General features: G+C 34.0%; 1 protein-coding gene across 1 annotated transcript; it reads left to right on the plus strand.

Moving 5' to 3' along the window:
- Positions 1-55: 55 nt before the first annotated feature.
- Positions 56-7,490, plus strand: LOC124535113 (trans-Golgi network integral membrane protein 2-like). Its single transcript, XM_047111183.1, has 5 exons — positions 56-1,226; positions 2,249-2,341; positions 2,705-2,821; positions 3,797-3,936; positions 7,170-7,490. Exons 1-5 carry the CDS (start codon positions 200-202, stop codon positions 7,305-7,307), a joined length of 1,515 nt encoding a protein of 504 aa, XP_046967139.1. The 5' UTR covers positions 56-199; the 3' UTR covers positions 7,308-7,490.
- The last annotated feature ends 12,355 nt before the right edge of the window (positions 7,491-19,845 follow it).

Here is a 19,845-nt window from a genome sequence, read left to right on the forward strand (position 1 = left end):
AATACATTCTGCCATCCAAATGATATCTGTGTTAAACAGAGCTGTCATGCTTTGTAGTACGAACTGTCATGTGTCAAGTTCTTAGATGCCATTCAAAAATATTTGGCTGCGGAATATGGTTAAATAGTGTTTGTGAATATACCGTTATTATTGCGTGATTGAAAAATTTTCATAAGATTTTGATATTTATTGGTTTTCAATGCTGCTTATAAATATGTTTCGCTGCATTATTGCCTTTATTTTAATAAATGTCTATTATCCGAGTTCCGGACTTCCTTTTAAAGGGAATGCAACTCAAACTCCTATATCACAGCAATTGCAAAATCTTGCAAATATTTGTGAAAATGTAATTCTATCTGATTTGATAAAAAAGCAAATAGAACACTGCAATGTCAGTGAACCTGCTGATACAAAGACCGAGTTCAAGTGTTTGATGTTTTATGATATAAACAGTCAGCTATGTACTGCTTTCCGTCGTTCTAAATTCAATTTGCAGGAAAACTATACAACAAAAATGAATGAAATTCAAAATATTAAAACTATATGTGATCATGCAAAAACTTGGAAATTCACATACCAAGATAAGTACCCTAAGAATGAGCCCGTTGACCAAGTATTTAAAAATGAAATATTCTGTATACAAATGTGTTCGATTGATGAATACTTGAGCCCAGATTCCAATTACTTCTGCAAATATTACCAGTGGGGTTCTGATGTCATACAAACGCAAATGGCTAGTTCAACACAGCAAAATATAGGTGCAGCTGTACCTGTATTAGCAGATTCTATTTTAAATCCTATCGAAAAGAACGCGAATATTTCAAATACTCCAAAAATCGAAAATGGCACTATATCTACCAGTGAAAATGTCAAACCAATACAAGCAAAACCTGTAGCCAATGTTGAGTCTGCGAAAACTGAAATATCCAAGCAAAATGTAACAGGCCAAACATCTACAGCCAATCAAACAGCAACAGCGGACGCTCAGAAATCACTTGAAATTGCTCACAAAATAACTGAACAGTCTAATGTTCCAATTGATACCGGTGTATCAAAGAATGAAATAGAAAAACCACCGGTTGAAGAAGAGCCCCCAAAGAAAGATGAAGTTGAAAAAGACAGTAATATCCAACCAGTTGAACAGAAAGAAGCTGTTATTGAAAATCCTAAAGTAAAGCAACCAGTCGGTGACATTGATGAAGATCAAGAAGACGAAAATGATGATGGTAAACTAGTTTTATTTATATAACAAGTCAGTAAATAAATTAAATTACTACCAATGTAAATAAAGAATGGCAATGAACTTGTGTTGCTGTCTATATTCATACCCATAGTGAGTGAGCGAAATGTACATAGAGGTGATTCTATTTTCCCAAGACCATTCTTTATTTGCACAGGTAGCAGGAGTAGTGACATTCCTTTTAATTTTATAAATATAACATAAAAACAACAATAATGTGACATTAATTAAGGTTATATTGTTCTCTGAAGTGTTTTATGTAATAACACAAAAAGTCAAAATTATATTTAATAAGTTTACTGAAAGAATTAATTAATGAATAAAATCACTAAGCGTGTTAATATCATGGACACTAATTTATTGATTTATTATAACTAGATATATTGCATAAAATTATGCAATAGCACACATTTTTTCCAATAGTTGGTTAATATTTTGTACACTAATTTAACACTTTTTTACTTGTTTACTATTCAATATATACAATGAGCAGTCTGCTTTCTTTAGTAAAGTTAACATAATTAATAAAAAGACTACTTCAAATTTAAATCTAATCTATAAAAATATTACCTGTTTTAAATTTTCTTAAAGGAGTTGTAATTGAGTTTCTATGTATTTTGGCAATAACATTGTTACTATTTAATTTAAAATAACACTATAATATGTAAAGAAACTACAAAATGTAAAGATTAACATTACCTTAAAGTATATCCCGTTCAATAGTAAAAAAAAGGATCATTATAATCTATTAACATTTAGTATACATGAGAGTAAGTAATTCTGGGTGTGTTCATAATGTATGTTTATTCATTTATTAGAATAATATACTATGTACATCAAAAAATGTTATCCTAACTAACCTCTTTCTCACCTTTCTTTGAAGAAACAGTTTTGAGACAAAATGCTTAATTAATAGTTATGACTTGAATTATTTGTATTGATATAAGTCTAATTGTATAGAATATGTTAAAGTGCCTTGATTATGTGCCCATCATAATATTATTTCAGATGCCGAATATGTCCAGGGGTCTGATCAAGACGATGCTGCCATGAAACCAATTGAATCTGATCCTAATTTTGATGATAATAAACCTAAAAACTGTAAGTCAATAATATTCTATGTATAAAACACCAGTGTTTCTAACAAAAATGTTGAACAGTTATTTTCTTTATAAATTTTGATAAAAAAGAAAAATATCATAATTATTTAAATCAATTTATAACAGACGTAAATATGGATGCTATTATAGCCGCACATCACTCTTATGACTTCTTGTACAGGATTACTGCCAACATATATGCATATATGAAGATTCTGGTTGGAACTGAAAACATACTGTATAAGTTGATGTGACTCGGCAAAATTAATAATATTAACAACGCATGCATTTAACTTTTATTAAAGATTTCGAACTACTCTACTTTTATGAATGATATTTGTTAAGCAAAATTTAATTGTTTCAGCCCTGAATGCGTTATTACATGCTGGTGGTAAATCAGTTAAAATACCATTGTTAGATTCTGATCCAAATATGGATGAACAACCTCACAAAAGAGTTGGAATTGAATCTATAACATCAGGTCAGTATCAATTATCAGTTTTTTTTTTTAAATTTTGATAGGATACAATCAGTAAACATGTGTTACTATAAATTTAGAAAAAAAAACATTGATAAGACATGGTTATTAAATAGAATTATATCTATTTGATGTTATAATCAGTTCATATCTGATTTCTGGTATGGATTTATCAAGATTATAAAAAATATTAATTAATCGTTATTACTTACAAAATAGAGTTCTGTTTTGATATTTAACTATTACAAATGTTCTTTATCTAAATAGTTTTAATCGAATTTTTTTTTGATAACTGAATTTAACTATATAGGAAATAAAAATGAATAAAGTAAAATATATAGGACATGTTCTTTTTTTAATATTTTTTTTTTCTCATAAATTTAAACTGCTATGTGTTAAATACACTTTTTCTTTTTCTATAAACAATTATAAAATACATTTAAAAGTAACAACAGTATAATATTATAAGTTCCTATATAGGAACATTGTGTTTTTTGTTTGAATTTGCTCGAAAACTTTTTGTACGTATTTAATCAGGTGAGGCCTTGAAGTAAATACACGGAATAGTTCTGACGTCGATTCTAAATATTATCCAAACGGATATATAAAACAGGTTTTAACACAATGAGTTTTTGAAGCAATTATTTTTTGACTTCGACTATTTAGATTTATCCAATCGTTTAGAATGAATGAACGAATGAATTATGTCAAAGATTTGAAATATTATTCGTCTTGATAAAAACTACAAATCTTAGATCATTTTTATAAATATACCTTAATTTTTTTTTATTCCTTTAATTATTTTCTTTAAACCTTTTATTTCATAATACATTTTTATCAAAATACGCAAACCACACGTCTTGCACGAGTGAAGTGATAGCTCGTAGTCCGTCTTTTCGGGACGCTAGCGCTGTTATTAGTTCGTACGTTTTATAAATAGCCAAGTAAACGTAACTGATTTAATTAATTTTTTTCTAGTTTCAGAAACATTCCCCAATCCAATGCAAAATAGTTACGCTGAGGAGGATGACCACTTCTTCCCATTCTTCTTGACTGCAATTATAATCGTTGTGTTGCTGTATATTTTATATCACAACAAAAATAAATTTACAAAAGTGGTAAGTAATAAAAAGAAACAGTTATTATATTACTTACTAATACGTCTTATCTTATTTATATAATGCGTTGTTTTTTATATTGCTAAATTCGTCATGGCATTAATGTGCAGAAATATCGTATATGAAATTATTGCATGGATAAAATTCTAATTATGTAATTAACCAGAGTGACGCCAACGTCACCACATTTAATAAAACGAATATTTGTTGATATGACCAATTTTATTCTAATAAACAGATATGTTATATCCATACTAAACAACAGAAAAAAGTGTGCCGCGCCAGGGACCGTTTATTTTAGTTTATTTTTACATTTCGTTGCAAGTAAAAAGGATAGCTTGATAAAAACAATAAGTAAAAGGGATAACTAGATGTTTTTAATTACGCAAAACGTATTTCTACGTGATTATGATGTGTTATAGCGTATTACTACTTAAAACGACTAAAGGCAAACGTCCCAATTAGGACGTTTTCTAGTCTTCACTTTATGCGCGTTAATAACATATCTGTTTACTAAAACATTATTGTATAAGACTGAAACTTTAAAAACACAATTAGAGGAATATTATAAAAAAATGAAATAATTCACACGGATTTTAATACAAAGTAAAAAATCAATTAGAAGGTTGAAAGTTCAATAACCTGTTAAATTGGCAATGAACGCTCACGCGCTCTCCGCGCAGTCCCCTTTGACATCTAACGGCATTACTTTTCAACCGACTTCCAAAAGGAGGAGGTTATCAATTCGTCTGTATTTTTTTTTTTTTTTTTTTTTATGTTTTTTACCTCATAACTTTTCACTGGGTGGACCGATTTTGATAATTTTTTTTTTGTTTGAAAGGTAGTACTTCCCGTGGGGTCCCATTTTTTTTATTTTTTTTTCCGATGATGGTATCCATGTGAAAACGACATAAGTCTTAAATTTGCATTATGTATATGCGCGACAAATAGGTGAATAACTGAAAATCACGTTAACCAACTTTGATAATTCTTTTTTTATTATAAAATATATACTTCAAGGGTAATTTGGTGAAAGTTTGGTAAGGTTCTGAGCACAGGATCCATGACAAAGTAACGGAACGGAAGGGAACGGAACAATTCTGAGGAGCACGTTAGCGATACTCGGTCGAATCTTTTATTTATAGGTTATTTGGATATTTGAGTCACCTTCCGTAATGTGGTTATGTTTATGTAATTATCATAGTCGTATATTATAATCAACTAGCTACCCACCCCGGCTTCGCACGGGTGCAATACTGATACTAAATATACTACAGAATTTGTTTATATACGACATCACATCGCAAACTTCTAAAATTATCAGTGTGTCTTTACTATATTGTTCATGTTTTATATACACAAACATTCCCCTTGAATCACACTATCTTTTAAAAAAAACCGCATCAAAATCCGTTGCGTAGATTTAAAGATATAGGGACAGAGAAAGCGACTTTGTTTTATACTATGTAGTGATGGAACTCCTATACGGCTCGCAGTTAGGGTGCGATATGGGGCAGAATTTCTTACTATATTTAATCAAATTTTGTGTATGTGATGTGATGTCATATGATGTACGAAATATAGTTGGTCTTTTTCAAAGTTTTTTTGCTGAGTTCGATTACAGCTCTTTCGAGGGATCCTTGTAGTTTACGCCGCGTGACGTATTAAATCCGCATTTTCGAAAGTCTATTTTTGCTTTATTCGCAAGTTTCTTTTGAAATTGTCCTCGAAGTAGTTTCTTACTCATATAAACGGAACGTTTAATCTATCCATATTAAAAAAAAAATAGTGAGTCAACATCAGCTTCACTTAAAATCAAAAAATAAATAAAATTTTAACAAAAAGAAACACCGACTTCAAACAAAACACTATTTTAAAACAAATGAATATGCACGAAAAAGTAATAAAAATAATTGCGTATTCAACATATTTTTTAGAGTCTTCCTAAGTTAAATGAAATGAAAAATATTAGACTACTTAAAAGTCGATTAACGATTATATCATGTAGTTATAATTATTGTTATATTTGGAGTCGGTGTCAGCCAATAAAACCCTACAGTATATCTATCAAAAAACAATACGAGAATACTTTAACAAATATGTTTTTTACAAATTACCTTTTACACAATAATATACTGGATCAATCAAGGGGCTCGTATCGCTTCTTTCTTTTGATTGTTGGGGCAAGGGCACCGTGGCTGACACCGGCTCCAAATATACCAATAACTATAACTACATGATATAATCGTTAATCGACTTTTAAGTAGTCTAATATTTTTCATTTCATTTAACTTAGGAAGACTCTAAAAAATATGTTGAATACGCAATTATTTTTATTACTTTTTCGTGCATATTCATTTGTTTTAAAATAGTGTTTTGTTTGAAGTCGGTTTTTCTTTTTGTTAAAATTTTATGGTAAATAATTTTGTGAATGAATGCCAACGTTTGGCCAATGTTGGCCGTGAATCATTGACCCACTGGTATTTACGTAACATCATCTCCATTTATGTTGTAGAATATTGTAAAATAATTAAAAGTCCAGTGGCCAATGATGTTGTAGTAAACAGATATGTTATTAACGCGCAAAAAGTGAAGACTAGAAAACGTCCTAATTGGGACGTTTGCCTTTAGTTGTTTTACGTAGTAATATGTTATAATACATCATAATTACGTAGTAATACGTTTTGTGTAATTAAAACATCTAGTTATCCCTTTTATACTTATTGTTTTTATCAAGCTATCCTTTTTACTTTTAACGAAATGTAAAAATAAACTAAATTAAACGGTCCCCGGCGCGGCACACATTTTTCTGTTGTTTAGTATGGATATAACATATTATTAGAATATCATTGCCAGTGGCTAAATTAATGAAAGTAGTTGATCTATTTTTGTGTTTGATCTTATAATGTCATAAATTCGGGATATCGTTGAATGCGTTGATGTAGGCACATTGTATAATATATGAATAAAAGCACGTATATGTAGTACACATATATTGTTAGGTCTGTATGTATATGTGCACATGTGAACGTCACAAGGAGTTAGGAGAAACGGACGCTATTCAATTTACTGTCATATGAATAATATAAATTATACGCATACTGTGAAACTCGTTTGCCTTTTGAACTTCTTTGTTATCTATTGTCATACTAAAAAAAAAAGTTACATGTTTTTTTTTTTCTTTCGAAAAATAATGCAAATACCAATAACATATATGTTTTTTTTTTTTTTAGATTTTAGGACTGTTAGTTGAAGGTAGACAAACAGGGCGGCGTAGAAACAGCCGTGGCCATGCCTACCGTCGACTCGACACGCTTGAACAAGCTATGAACACCAACACAGCGGCACCGCCGAGCAAAATTATATACTGAACGTCTATTTCTATTTTTAGGTTACAAATATTTATAAAACTAATTTTGCTATCGAAACATCTTATCGATAGCAAGCTGTCCTTTTATAATATAATTTATATGAAAATAATTACGTGAAAAGTTCAAAAACGCACATGTGACGTCATTAATCATGATTTTTTTTTCATTGGATTGATTTACTGAGTAATGTTACTGACTTGTAACATTTTATCTCATCGTAATCAAATAAATTGTATACTTGTTCACCTCTATTGAGATTTTTAGGCTTTATGGGTTGGAATATAAAATTACAAATACACAATTCTTGTATGGTCAAACATGTTTGATACTTGGCTCAAAAGCAACTCATTTTATGAAATATTCCTGTTTATTTCGAACAAAAAAGGGAATATTTTTCCTGTTTTTCACATCACTAAATTAATTACAGTACAACATAATCTTGTATTCCTTTTAAAGTTATTAATAAAAGATTGGAAGGTGTTAAGTACAATAAAATAAACGGAGAAGTTTTTTCGTCTGATTGAAACTTATTCGAAATAATTCGTACATTTAAGAACATGTTTAGTAATATTATAGCATTAAGATATTTTACGCTTACTCTGCGAATTACATTCATAACCTTTTTCAAATGTTTTCGTTAATTTTAGGGTGCGTTTTCACAGTAATATTTTTTTTTTTATTTTTGCAATTGCGATTATTTATATAGTCATCAATTTTGGGTCCATATAGTCCAAAAATATATAAATTAAGTCTAACTGAGTGAAAGAACTACACGCTTATTCATTTGTATTCAATTGACGCTTACCACAACACGACTTTCGATTTTGTTGAAAACTTGATTTTACAACAATCTTATCAACGCGTATTAAAAACAAAAATTGCCAATATTCCTTTGGTGGGGGTTTCCCTCAGCTAGATCTCAATATTGTTGTAAATTGTCATTTTTTTGAAGGCATATTCATCATTTATTTTTCGAAGTAAAAACGAATATCATCATTACAAAGAGGCATTAAAATATTATTCATAATTTTAGTTCTTTAATATATTAATTCCATAACAACGTAATAGTGTATGATTCATATAGTATATGAACTTTTCTACATAAATGTATGAAAATTGTTATAATTTCTAGATTTTAAATCAGCAGCTATTCTGCAGAACTTAAGAGTATAATTTTTCAGTATGTAAATGACATGTATGTACTAATTTTTCGCAACGTAAATCAAATTTGATTTGAGTCAAACTCAGATGTATTTAATGAATCTTGTATCATATTGAATTCTGTTGCCTGGTAATGAAATGTCTTAAGTACATTTTAGAGTAAAAAATAAATGTAAATAAAATTTAATAATAACAACAGTATAACTCAAAAGGACATATGTTATATAGAACTTGCTTCGGAATACCAAAAGTAAGGGATATGTATATTGCCCCTTTTAACACTACGCAACAGAATTATTCAATATGCAACAACTTTTCGTTATATAAATCAAATTACATTCAAGACAGCCGTCATTTATTATAAATTTTTTATCGTCATATTGTAATGGTTTAATAATTTGTCTATTACAATGTAAATCTTCAAAATGAAACCTATAAATTATTTAGTTTAAACCAGTTATGATTACATTTTTATTTGTACTTTTTTGTTCAGTAGGAATAAAGATTAACTTATTACACGTATTTTTTACATTATATTAATAGCCTGTAAATTTTCCACTCCTAAGACCTTCTCTCTTTGAGGAGAAGGTTTTGGATCATATTACACCACGCTGCTTCGATGCGTGTTGGTACTGGTTTCCGCATAATGTTTATTTTAAGCGCCGAATACGAGATTAATTACATATAAACTCAAATAAAATACATGAAAATTCAGGTGTGCTTGCCTGCGTTTGAACCCGTAATCATCGGTTAAGATACACTCTAACTGCGGCCATCTCGACTCATAATACGTATGTTTTTATAAAATCTCAATAAATGTATTAAGTAGATTAATACTTCGGCTTATTCTTTATGCCAGACGCTACAAAGCTTTACTTAATCCGATTGAACGACAACTCACAGTAATTAAGTCCATTATGGAAAGTTTCATTTAAAATGTATTTATAATATTATTTTTATAATACTTAAAGTAAATTAATTAATGATAGTTATTTTTTATTGTTTTCTGAGCGTTCACGCGTCGCGTCGTTCATGATAAGCGATATACTCTTTCGTTGCGCTAGGATTATTAGTGTTTTATGTTTTTTGCCGATGGTAATAATTATAGTAAGTAATAATATGTAATTTCAGTAGTTCGGGATGGCTAAAATAATATTATCGTTTGACAATGATGCTTCAATGTCTCTATCTTTTGTTAGAATGCCTCGCTATCGTCCAATTGTTTTTTAATGACAGCTCAACATATTTTAAATAAGAAATAATGTTACATGCCAGGATTAAATGCTATGCCATATAAAATAATATTAATTACAGTTTTACAAATTATTGATCAAGTAATTACAATAATAATTGTATATAAAAAATAACTGGCAACCAACGAATACGTCAACATGCAAAAAATTGGGCTGTCACAAAATTATTCAAAGAAATTTATTTAAAATAGTGTAAATCTGATTTTTAAACCTAAAAAAGTAAAATACAGACCTTTAAAGACCAACATAAAACAATAAAATATGCATACATACCAATATGAACAAATATACAACAACAATCTGCAGAAAATGAAAGTGACAGTGTCAAAACACAATAAATAATGTAAAAATTCTAAGAATATGTTGACAAGAGCCAGACAACGAGCGCACAACTATCCATCGCCGGAACCCGCCGCTCAGCTCCGCCTCGCAGGCACAGGACCCCGCACAAGGAAGTAATCTGGTGTCTGCAGCTGCGTCGAGCTCGAGCGACGAGTACTTCTCCCCGCCGACGTCGCCAACACCTGTACGTCGGAGCGGGGAGACGCCGGCCACCGACGGGCTTGGGAGCCAGAGGCCAACCACCGGTCTCGAACGGGGTCCCCGCTTCCGGTGGTGGTGTGCAGCGCATGCGATGGACACAATCCATCAATGAAAATGTCATGCGCGCATACTATGGGGCTACAAAGGGGGGAACTAACCTCACGGCGTACCGTGTTAGGATGCTCTCTCTGTTTCAGGCGCTTGAACCAGCTGTCAACGTCTCGGCTCAACGACTGTCGGATCAGGTGCGAGTCATTCTGCGTAACAACAGGCTGAGTGACACCGTACTTGATCGGATTCGCTCGGAAACATGTAATAGCGGTGTCACTTCTGGCCCGTCAACGCCCGTGGTTGAGGAACCACTTCCTGCAATACCACAGGGCCCAGAACATGATGATGAGGGTGGTGGTGACATGGCTATTACAAAAAGTAAGTACAGTGATCATTTGAGGAGCGCACTGGGGGATGCGATTCGGGAGTATCGTAACACTCCCGCTGAGCTTAGGCCACGTTTGCCACGTTTGCCCATGACTAAACGGAATAGGGACCTAGTGTGCACTCTGGATTCACTGCTCGCAGATTATTTTGAGAGCAGTGAAAATCTCGAGGATACGCACTCAATTCTGTTTTGTGCGGCTGTTGCAGCATGTCGTGTAGCTGGTGTTACATTTGAAGACACCGAACGTGCTACACGACCAAAGGCTGTTGCACCGGCCTGGCAGAGCAGGATTGAGAAACGTATTAATGAGACCAGAGTGCTCATTGGAAAACTATATTGTTTTAAGGAAGGGAATACGCGTCCACGTGTAATGCGTTTCGTGGGGCGGGCGTTCTTGGGAACTGGTATAGGTCCGCAAGAATATCCATCCCATGTCGTGGAGCGTATTGACTTCCTAAAGCAAAAAGTTTATGCATGGGCAAGCCGCATCCGTCGGTACAGGCGGCGAGTGGACCGTTATCACTTGAATCGCAAATTCCAGAGCGATCAAAGGTGGGTGTACAGAACGTGGGAGCGACTCGACCAGGATGTGAGCGATGGGTGCCGCCCAGATGATGATGCCACGAATACATTTTGGCGCAACATCTGGTCGGTGCCCGTCGACCACATTGAAGGTGATTGGATGCTGGAGGTCAGGCAAGCGTGCGAGCCTTTGGAAGTGATGGGCAAAATTTCTATTGCTTCTGAAGATGTAGCTGCTGCAGTTCGATCCGTTGCCAACTGGAAGTCTCCAGGACCGGACGGGCTGCATAACTTCTGGCTAAAATGGCTGCGCAGCTCGCATGAATGCTTGGCATCCCAGTTCCAGTCAGCTCTAGAGTCTGGGTCGCTACCACAGTTCCTTACCACCGGAGTCACCCACCTGCTCCATAAGTCAGGTAGTGCAACGGATCCTAAAAATTATAGACCGATTACTTGTTTACCGACGGTCTATAAGCTCCTTACCGCCATTCTGAGAGATAAGATTAATAGTCACATACAGAATAATAGTATTTTGTCTGTCTCTCAGAATGGATGTAGGGGTGGATCACGAGGCACTAAGGAGCTACTCCTCATTGATATGACCATTAGCCAACAGGTTCGTCGTTCTCGAAAGAGTCTGTCGACATGCTGGATAGATTACAAGAAGGCCTATGATTCCGTGCCGCATACATGGCTCTTGAGGGTGCTGGAGTTGTATAAATTAGATACAACTCTATGCAGTTTCTTGAGATCATGTATGGGGCAATGGCGGACAGTCCTTCGCTATCCAGGATGCAGAACGATTCATGGTAATGACGAACCGATAAGGATTGAGCGGGGAATATTCCAGGGCGATAGTTTGAGTCCATTGTGGTTTTGTTTAGCCTTGAACCTCCTAAGTACTCTCTTGGAGAGTTCAAGGCTAGGCTATCGTTTGCGGAGAGGAGGTAAAGTAATATCCCACCTACTTTACATGGATGACTTAAAGCTCTTTGCACCTTCAGATTCACAACTAATGGAGTTACTAAAGGTAACAGAAACTTTTAGTAATTCTATTAGAATGGAATTTGGAGTTGACAAATGCGCGGTTATGCATGTAAAGCGAGGAGAGATTATGGAATCTGAAGGATTACAACTTTCAGATTCCATAAACTTTAAGTCACTGTCCGCAAACGAATCATACAAATACTTGGGTATGTCGGAAGCGTTAGGCATCAATGTGACCGACATGAAACAATCATTGCAGGAGCGTTTCTTTGGTCGCCTGAAAAAGGTACTCAAAAGTCTTTTATCAGGTGGCAATAAGGTTCGCGCCTTCAATGGTTGGGTCATGCCGGTCTTGATGTACTCTTTCGGCATACTCAATTGGACTCAAAAAGAACTAGACGCCTTGGATAGGAAAGTCCGTGTAGTGCTGACTGTATATCGAATGCATCATCCTCGGTCTTCGGTGATGAGATTGTACATCCCACGGAGATGTGGTGGCCGTGGCTTTTTAAATGCCAAGACCCTACATAACCGTGAGGTATACAAACTCAGGGAGTATTTTCTCCACACTGACTTGGATATGCACCGAGATGTAGTTACAATGGACAAGGGACTAACTACGCTCTCTTTAGGCAAAGAGAACTGGCACAAACCTGTAGTACTAAGTACTGAGAACCGCAAGGAGGTATGGAAGAGCAAGGAGTTACACGGACGCTTCTATCGGGCCCTTCATGGACAAGATGTGGACTTTATGGCGTCCGTATCTTGGCTACGGTTCGGTAACCTATTTGGTGAAACCGAAGGTTTTGTCTGTGCGATTATGGATGAAGTTATCATGACGAACAATTACCGGAGGTATATTGTGAGGGATGGCACGGTGGACATATGTCGGGCGTGTCACACTCCGGGCGAATCCCTTAGACATATTATTTCCGGTTGTTCTCGTCTTGCTAACGGAGAGTATTTGCATAGACATAATCAAGTGGCCAAGATTATCCATCAACAACTTGCACTTCGATACGGTCTTGTGGTATCAGAGGTACCATACTACAAGTATGTGCCCGACCCAGTTCTCGAGAATGGTCATATCTCACGAGGTTGTCGACACGTGGGATGTGGATACAGCAGTTATTGTGCCGATAGTTGTTTCAGCGAATGGCCTAATGGCCAAGAGCCTCGACCAACATCTTAAGAGACTCTCGTTAGGCAGCTGGGTCAAGGGCCTGATGCAGAAGGCAGTACTCCTCGGCACGGCGCGTATTGTGAGGAAGTTCCTCTCTTTGGAGCCCTGACCACCGGTGGCTTAGACCCTGTTCCCGTCACTGGTTGGCCTCTGTATTTTATATTTTTAAATATATTTTATACATATGTTTGTATTTTATATTTAAAAAATGTAATATAAATATGTAAAATAAATGAGTAAAAATAAATAAATAAAAATAACTATATAATAAAGTAAATTCAATATCTCCTGCTATATTAATAATATGCAATAATAATGCGATATAAATTATGATATTGAATCAAATGTCATAACACCGTATTGAAGGGTAAGGCATAGATAAGGCTAAGGTTACTCTCGTAACAAATGTTATATCGTCATATTAAGAGTAGGTAGTCACTTAGATTATGAACAAGCTCCATCTGTTGTTAACACTAGAAACTACGCGCAGCCTGAAGATTTGAGCTGGCTCTGAAATCCAGTTTATATATTTGATTAAAAGAGGGCTGTAATAATATTACCACCAAAAAAATATTGGGTTCAAGAAATATGGATTTTAAATAATAAATACTACAAAAATAACTGAAGCTGATAAGCTAAGCCATTTTTGTAGCTATTTTCATTTTTTTAGCAATACGTATAAACAAAGATCAACCCGAGTAAGCTTTACAGACTTCACAGATACTTTATAATTGAATTCATCATTGAACTTTATTAATATTTAATTGTTTTATACTTTCCGGTTTTTAACCAGTCGCAATCTCATCCGTACTTACAAAACCAGTAATAACCACTTATCATAGCCTATTCCACCCTCAAGTGAGTATATCAAAATAAAGAAATTCGGTTCAGATAGATTCGGTAGAGGACAGACCGATGACTTTGACACAACACTATTTTGTTAAAGTACATAAAAAAGACAGTTTATCTATTTTTAGGTTATAGATTTATTTTTATTAACAATCACATATTTGTATTACAGTTATGCATTTGATTTGAGGGGGGGCCTATTTATCGTGGTGCCCTGGGCACTTGCCCAAAATGCCCAATGGGAAAGAGGAGTCTGATAGAGGATAGTCTTTAGTGCAAAGTATAGAAGAACTTTAAGCAAAACATCAACTCGCATGAAATAAATCTAAGACGTGTTTCTTTACTTGTTGGGAATAGGGTAAAGTGGAAGAACGTGATAATCCAGTTTTATAGTAAGTATTACGACTTGCTATCAAACTGGATTATCACGTCCGCACATCCTGTGATGTATCTTGACCAAAATATATTATATTATTTACATGTATGTATGAATTGTTAATGCTTGAAAGGGATAATTATCATGATAACATATTTATGGTTCTTTTTTTAAATCGGTATGAATGTGTAATACATGACCATTTATGACTTCTGTAGAAATATTAATCAAAAATATGCATGGGTATTTTATCGTATATAATTTATTTTTATTGACAAGTCATAAATTAAATAAAAATATTTTCTATCTTCACTCGAATCGCGACGCTCTTTAAACAATAAATTTAAACTACGGGAAATACAAAATAAGTTATGTTTACATAAGATACAAGACAAATGGAAATAAGTTTACACAAACAAGAAAATAACAAAAAGTATTGGTGTTAAAACCGGTGTGTTTGGTGTATTTACTTCATTCATTGCCATTGTATATGTATTCCAAAACCCTCGCTTACCTTAAGGTGGGTGTCAGATTTTGGTTTACTCCACTGTTGACACAAACCTTTGTACCGAATTTGAGCTCAATACTGTTGAATGTATGCCTATATTGTATAGCTATTCGGTACTATATTTTTTCTTTGTTTTTTAATCTTTGGGAATAGTTTTTATATACGACCTTTTGTGGTGGATAAACAAAGCATACCTACGGAAAATATTGGCAAAAAAATCTGTAGGAGTTACAGCTGATAAAAATCTTTTATAATCTTTTTTATTTACTAGTTATGGTAGGACTTTGTGCAAGCCTGCCTGGATACCACTTACCTACTCATTTTAACGCGAAACAGCATTACTTAATAGGTTTCTATTTTTGTGTTCCGTTTTGAATGGTGTGTGAGCCACAGTAATAACAGACACAAGGGATATACGATTATAATTCTCAAGATTGGTGACCGAATGGTTAAGACTTTTTACTGCGGACAATGTTTGTGGTCGGTGGTGACCACTTAGTATCAGGTGGTCAATTTGCCTGTCTATATAGGAACTTAATAATAATATATTATATTATTATATTGAATAGTTAAACATAGTTAGATATTAAAATATGTAATTGTTGTTTTTGTGATTCGTTATTCGGAACGATGTTGATAATTCCGTGATGAATAAACAGTTACTATTTCGATAGGTTTAGTTTACTAGTTCCTTATAAAGTTAAAAAAATACAAACGTTTTCTATGAAATTGTAAAACTTACATATCTAACATATAGTAAAGATATGTTATTTATTATACACATATATAAATATTTGCCATGGATAACATTCGTAAATATTAAATCTCGATAGCGCGAAGTCAGCAAGGAGGGATACCCATAACTGCTGAATGGTATAGAGAAAACGTATATTATGTTTCCTGAATAAAAATAATTTTACGTGTTTTGACCCAATTTATACAGGAAATTTTATTCAAACCGATCCGACCAAAAAATAAATCTCCTTTCAGGTCCCTCTTCGTGAGGATAATGATAAAATGCATTATTCACTGTAGAACATACTGTGTGTGCTGTGCTCCGTTATAGAGATTTTTTCGGATTATCTTATTAGTACTTTATTTAGCCTATATTACAAAATTTCTTAGTTAGAACTTAGCTTTTGAACTGTTTCTTGCAGTTTTGAGGAAAAAAAATCAAAAATATATTTAAATAATTTCGTTTTTAGTCTCGCATTTCTAAATTTGGCCAGATAATTATTATTTAAACATTGGCAATCCAGTATTTAATCGTTTTTATAAAACAAAAGAAAAAAATAAATAATTTAAAAATTTTTTTATAAAAAAATTTGAAATTGCATTTTTGGCAAATTTAAAAAAAAGCTAAAAAACATGTTAGCTCAAAAATCGTTAATCATTGTACAATGCATATGGGAGTTAAAATTATTGCAAATAGTCACCCCTATCACCTCCTATCGGATATACGTCGCGTTACCAATAACCCGGTATATTTTATTATTATTTTTTTATTATGCTGAAATCCGATGATAAAAACTTTTACTGGTTTTTCGCAATCCGTTATGTCGCTTAAGTGATCCTAATGTGATATACATTATCTGGGTTGTACGTGTTTTCGGGGACAAAAAATCATTCAAGGCGTTATATCATTATCTAAGACACTATTTTTCCGTTTTCATAAAAAAAAAAACGAACGGGTTTTTGTTACAAAGTTTGTTACTGAACAAATGTTCAGACCATTGTAAAATTAAAATAAAATTCCACGGGAGAATTTATTTTTCGGGATACAGAGTATCCTGTGTTTTTTCACTAAATATCTAAAATTCATTTAAAAATTCCGTTCGACCGTTTTATGAAAGCCACGTGAAGCGGTAATTGCATAAAATGCTCCAATCTATCCCATTGGAACTGTACTTTTTTACCGAGGTAAAAAGTTGCCTGTTACTCTTAATAAACTAAATCGAAATAATATAAAAAAAATATACATATCGATCCGTTGTTTTACTGCTGCGTAAAATAAGAGAAAGAAAACAGTGGACATACTTTTTTGGTATGGGTTGGCGGACTAGCATATGGACCACCTGATGGTAAGTGGTCACCATCCTCCCATCCACCCATAGACAATGACGCTGTAAGAAATATTAACTGTTCCTTACATCGTCAATATGCCACCAACTTTGGGAACTAAGATGTTATGTCCCTTGTGCCTGTAGTTACACTGGCTCACTCACCCTTCAGACCAAAACACAACATTACCGAGTACTGTTTTTTGGCGGTAGAATAGCTGATGAGTGGGTGGTACCTACCCAGACGGGCTTGCACAAAGCCCTACCACCAAGTAAGTAAGTAGGGGTGTAAATATCTATTGCATGACTCAGTGCCAACGAAATTAAAATCTTATGATAAAGCTTAACCATCGTGACGCTGGAGTATAATAAAATTATGCTACAGTGCACTTTTAAACCTCGGTAGCGATACTCCTCCCGTATATAAATAGTGTATTTAAAATAATTTACTATTTCATTCCACATACACTTAATATGAAATGGAAATTATACGACCATAGTATGCTGAGATATATGAAGAATTTCTGAAGAATATAAAGTACTAGTTTGCGCGATATTTGTTGGTAAAGGGTAGGTCCCTATATAAACAAATATCACGAGTCACGACACACAAATATTCGTCTACTCATTTTTTATCAGTAGCCCCAAAATAAAATGTCACGTTTCTAAATTAAAAAATGACGGTCTTCCATACAAACGTTCAACCCATATTTCACCCCTTTAAGGATATGTGAAAAATTCCTTCCTTAGGGTGTCTACTCAATAAAACGATCCTACTCACCAAATTTAATGGCCCCGACTTTAATAGTTAACGCTGGCAATGATGAATGAGTCAGTCAGGTATGTTATTTTATAAGTATAGATTATTATGTTTATTTTTTGCTTTTTACGACCATTAAAGTATATTTACATAAATTTAGTATGAAGCTAGCTTGAACTCCTAGGAAGAACACAGGTTTTATGTCTGACTATTGACGACCATACCTTAAAACACGGGTAAAGTTACGGGTAATAGGTAATTATTATTTTGTCTTTTTTTCAGTGTAAAAAAATCTAAAGGTAAATACTTTCACACATTTTTTTTTAATTTTTATTTAACCTAAATAGAAAACATTTAGTCGTTCATACTTCGTTTTAGAGATTTAAAAATGGAAAAAAATCTTTAAACAAAGATGAATGAAACCTTTTCCAACGACGACGCAATATAGAATATAAGAGCTGTATTGATATAACAGCTGCAACACAAAACATAGTTCATCAAATCGAAGATTGGGAAGTCGACAAGACGATGGTAACTACCTCCGATCACCGCGCAATCACTTTTACCTTCAAAACTCAACGTGGCATAACCTCTACAATCAAGAAAACTACGAGAATATATAAAACTGCAAAAGCGAACTGGTCGTTATTTGAACAAGAAATTAGGCAGATTGCCCGCACAAAAGGATTGACGGAGGATAAGGTAAATGATATAGCTAACATTGAGGAACTGGAAGCAGTAGTCCAAATCTATGAGGAATGTATAAAGGAAGCGTGTGACATCTCAATACCGAAACTGGGACCTCCCAAAAGGAAGGAGATTAACTGGTGGAACACAGAATTGGACAAACTTAAAGCGGAAGTTAATAGATTACGAAGAAAAATAGCCAAGGCCAATCCACGTAGGAAGCCGTACGTGATTAAACAATATCTTGACAGCTTAGAAAAATATAAGTCTACCATAACGCAAACAATCACCGGTAGCTGGAAAGATTTCTGTACTAAGCAGGAGAAAGAGTCCATGTGGGATTGTGCATATAGATTAATTAGATACGCTGACCGGTCTTATGAAGAATCTAATCTAAGAGGTACAGGAGACGCTGAACTCGGCCCCCAGGAGTCCGCAGATCTCCTAGCAGACACTTTTTACCCCCAGGATAATCCTGTGGACGACACTGATTATCACAAGACAATTAGAGCCCAAGTCACCGATCACGTAAAAAACATAACACCATCCAATACCACTTGCAATTCACTACTTACACAGTTCACACATCAAGAAATTAAACATGTGATAAACAATATTAGTCCTTCTAAAGCACCTGGTCTAGATGGATTTACTGCGGATATCTGCAAGATGGCGTATGAGGCATTACCAACAACATTTTTAAATATCATCAATAAGTGCCTCATCCTTGGCTACTTCCCTAAGCTTTGGAAGAAGGCGTATATCAGAATTCTCCGCAAACCTAACAAAAACGACTACAGCCACCCCAAATCCTATCGTCCGATCGGCCTTCTCCCAATAAATGGTAAGATTCTAGAAAAAGCAATATGTAACCGGCTCACGTGGTCACTAGGCAGCAGAGGTATAACTAGTCCTAGACAATATGGGTTCACTCCACAAAGGAGCACAGAGGATGCTCTCTACGACGCTGTCGAATTAATTCGGGAGGGTGTACGGAAAAAATTAATTGTGGCAGTTATATCCCTAGATATAGAAGGAGCATTTGATAATGCCTGGTGGCCTATGATACTGAAACAACTAATCGATAAAGAGATCGATAACGACTTATTCTGTATTTTATCCAGCTACCTCAGTGAACGCGAGATAGTGGTCAACTATGCGGGCACTCAAGCTACAAGAAAAACAGATAGGGGATGTATCCAGGGCTCCA

The sequence above is a fragment of the Vanessa cardui genome, chromosome 14, assembly GCF_905220365.1.
Source record: "Vanessa cardui chromosome 14, ilVanCard2.1, whole genome shotgun sequence".
NCBI lineage: Eukaryota > Metazoa > Arthropoda > Insecta > Lepidoptera > Nymphalidae > Vanessa > Vanessa cardui.

What these genes read in the sequence shown, in the direction of transcription:
- LOC124535113 (XM_047111183.1), top strand. Translation starts at nt 200, where the DNA reads ATGCTGCTTATAAATATGTTTCGCTGCATTATTGCCTTTATTTTAATA. An exon ending in TGATAATAAACCTAAAAACT is followed by an intron (nt 2,342 to 2,704) that starts GTAAGTCAATAA and finishes TAATTGTTTCAG; the next exon opens with CCCTGAATGCGTTATTACAT. An exon ending in AATTGAATCTATAACATCAG is followed by an intron (nt 2,822 to 3,796) that starts GTCAGTATCAAT and finishes ATTTTTTTCTAG; the next exon opens with TTTCAGAAACATTCCCCAAT.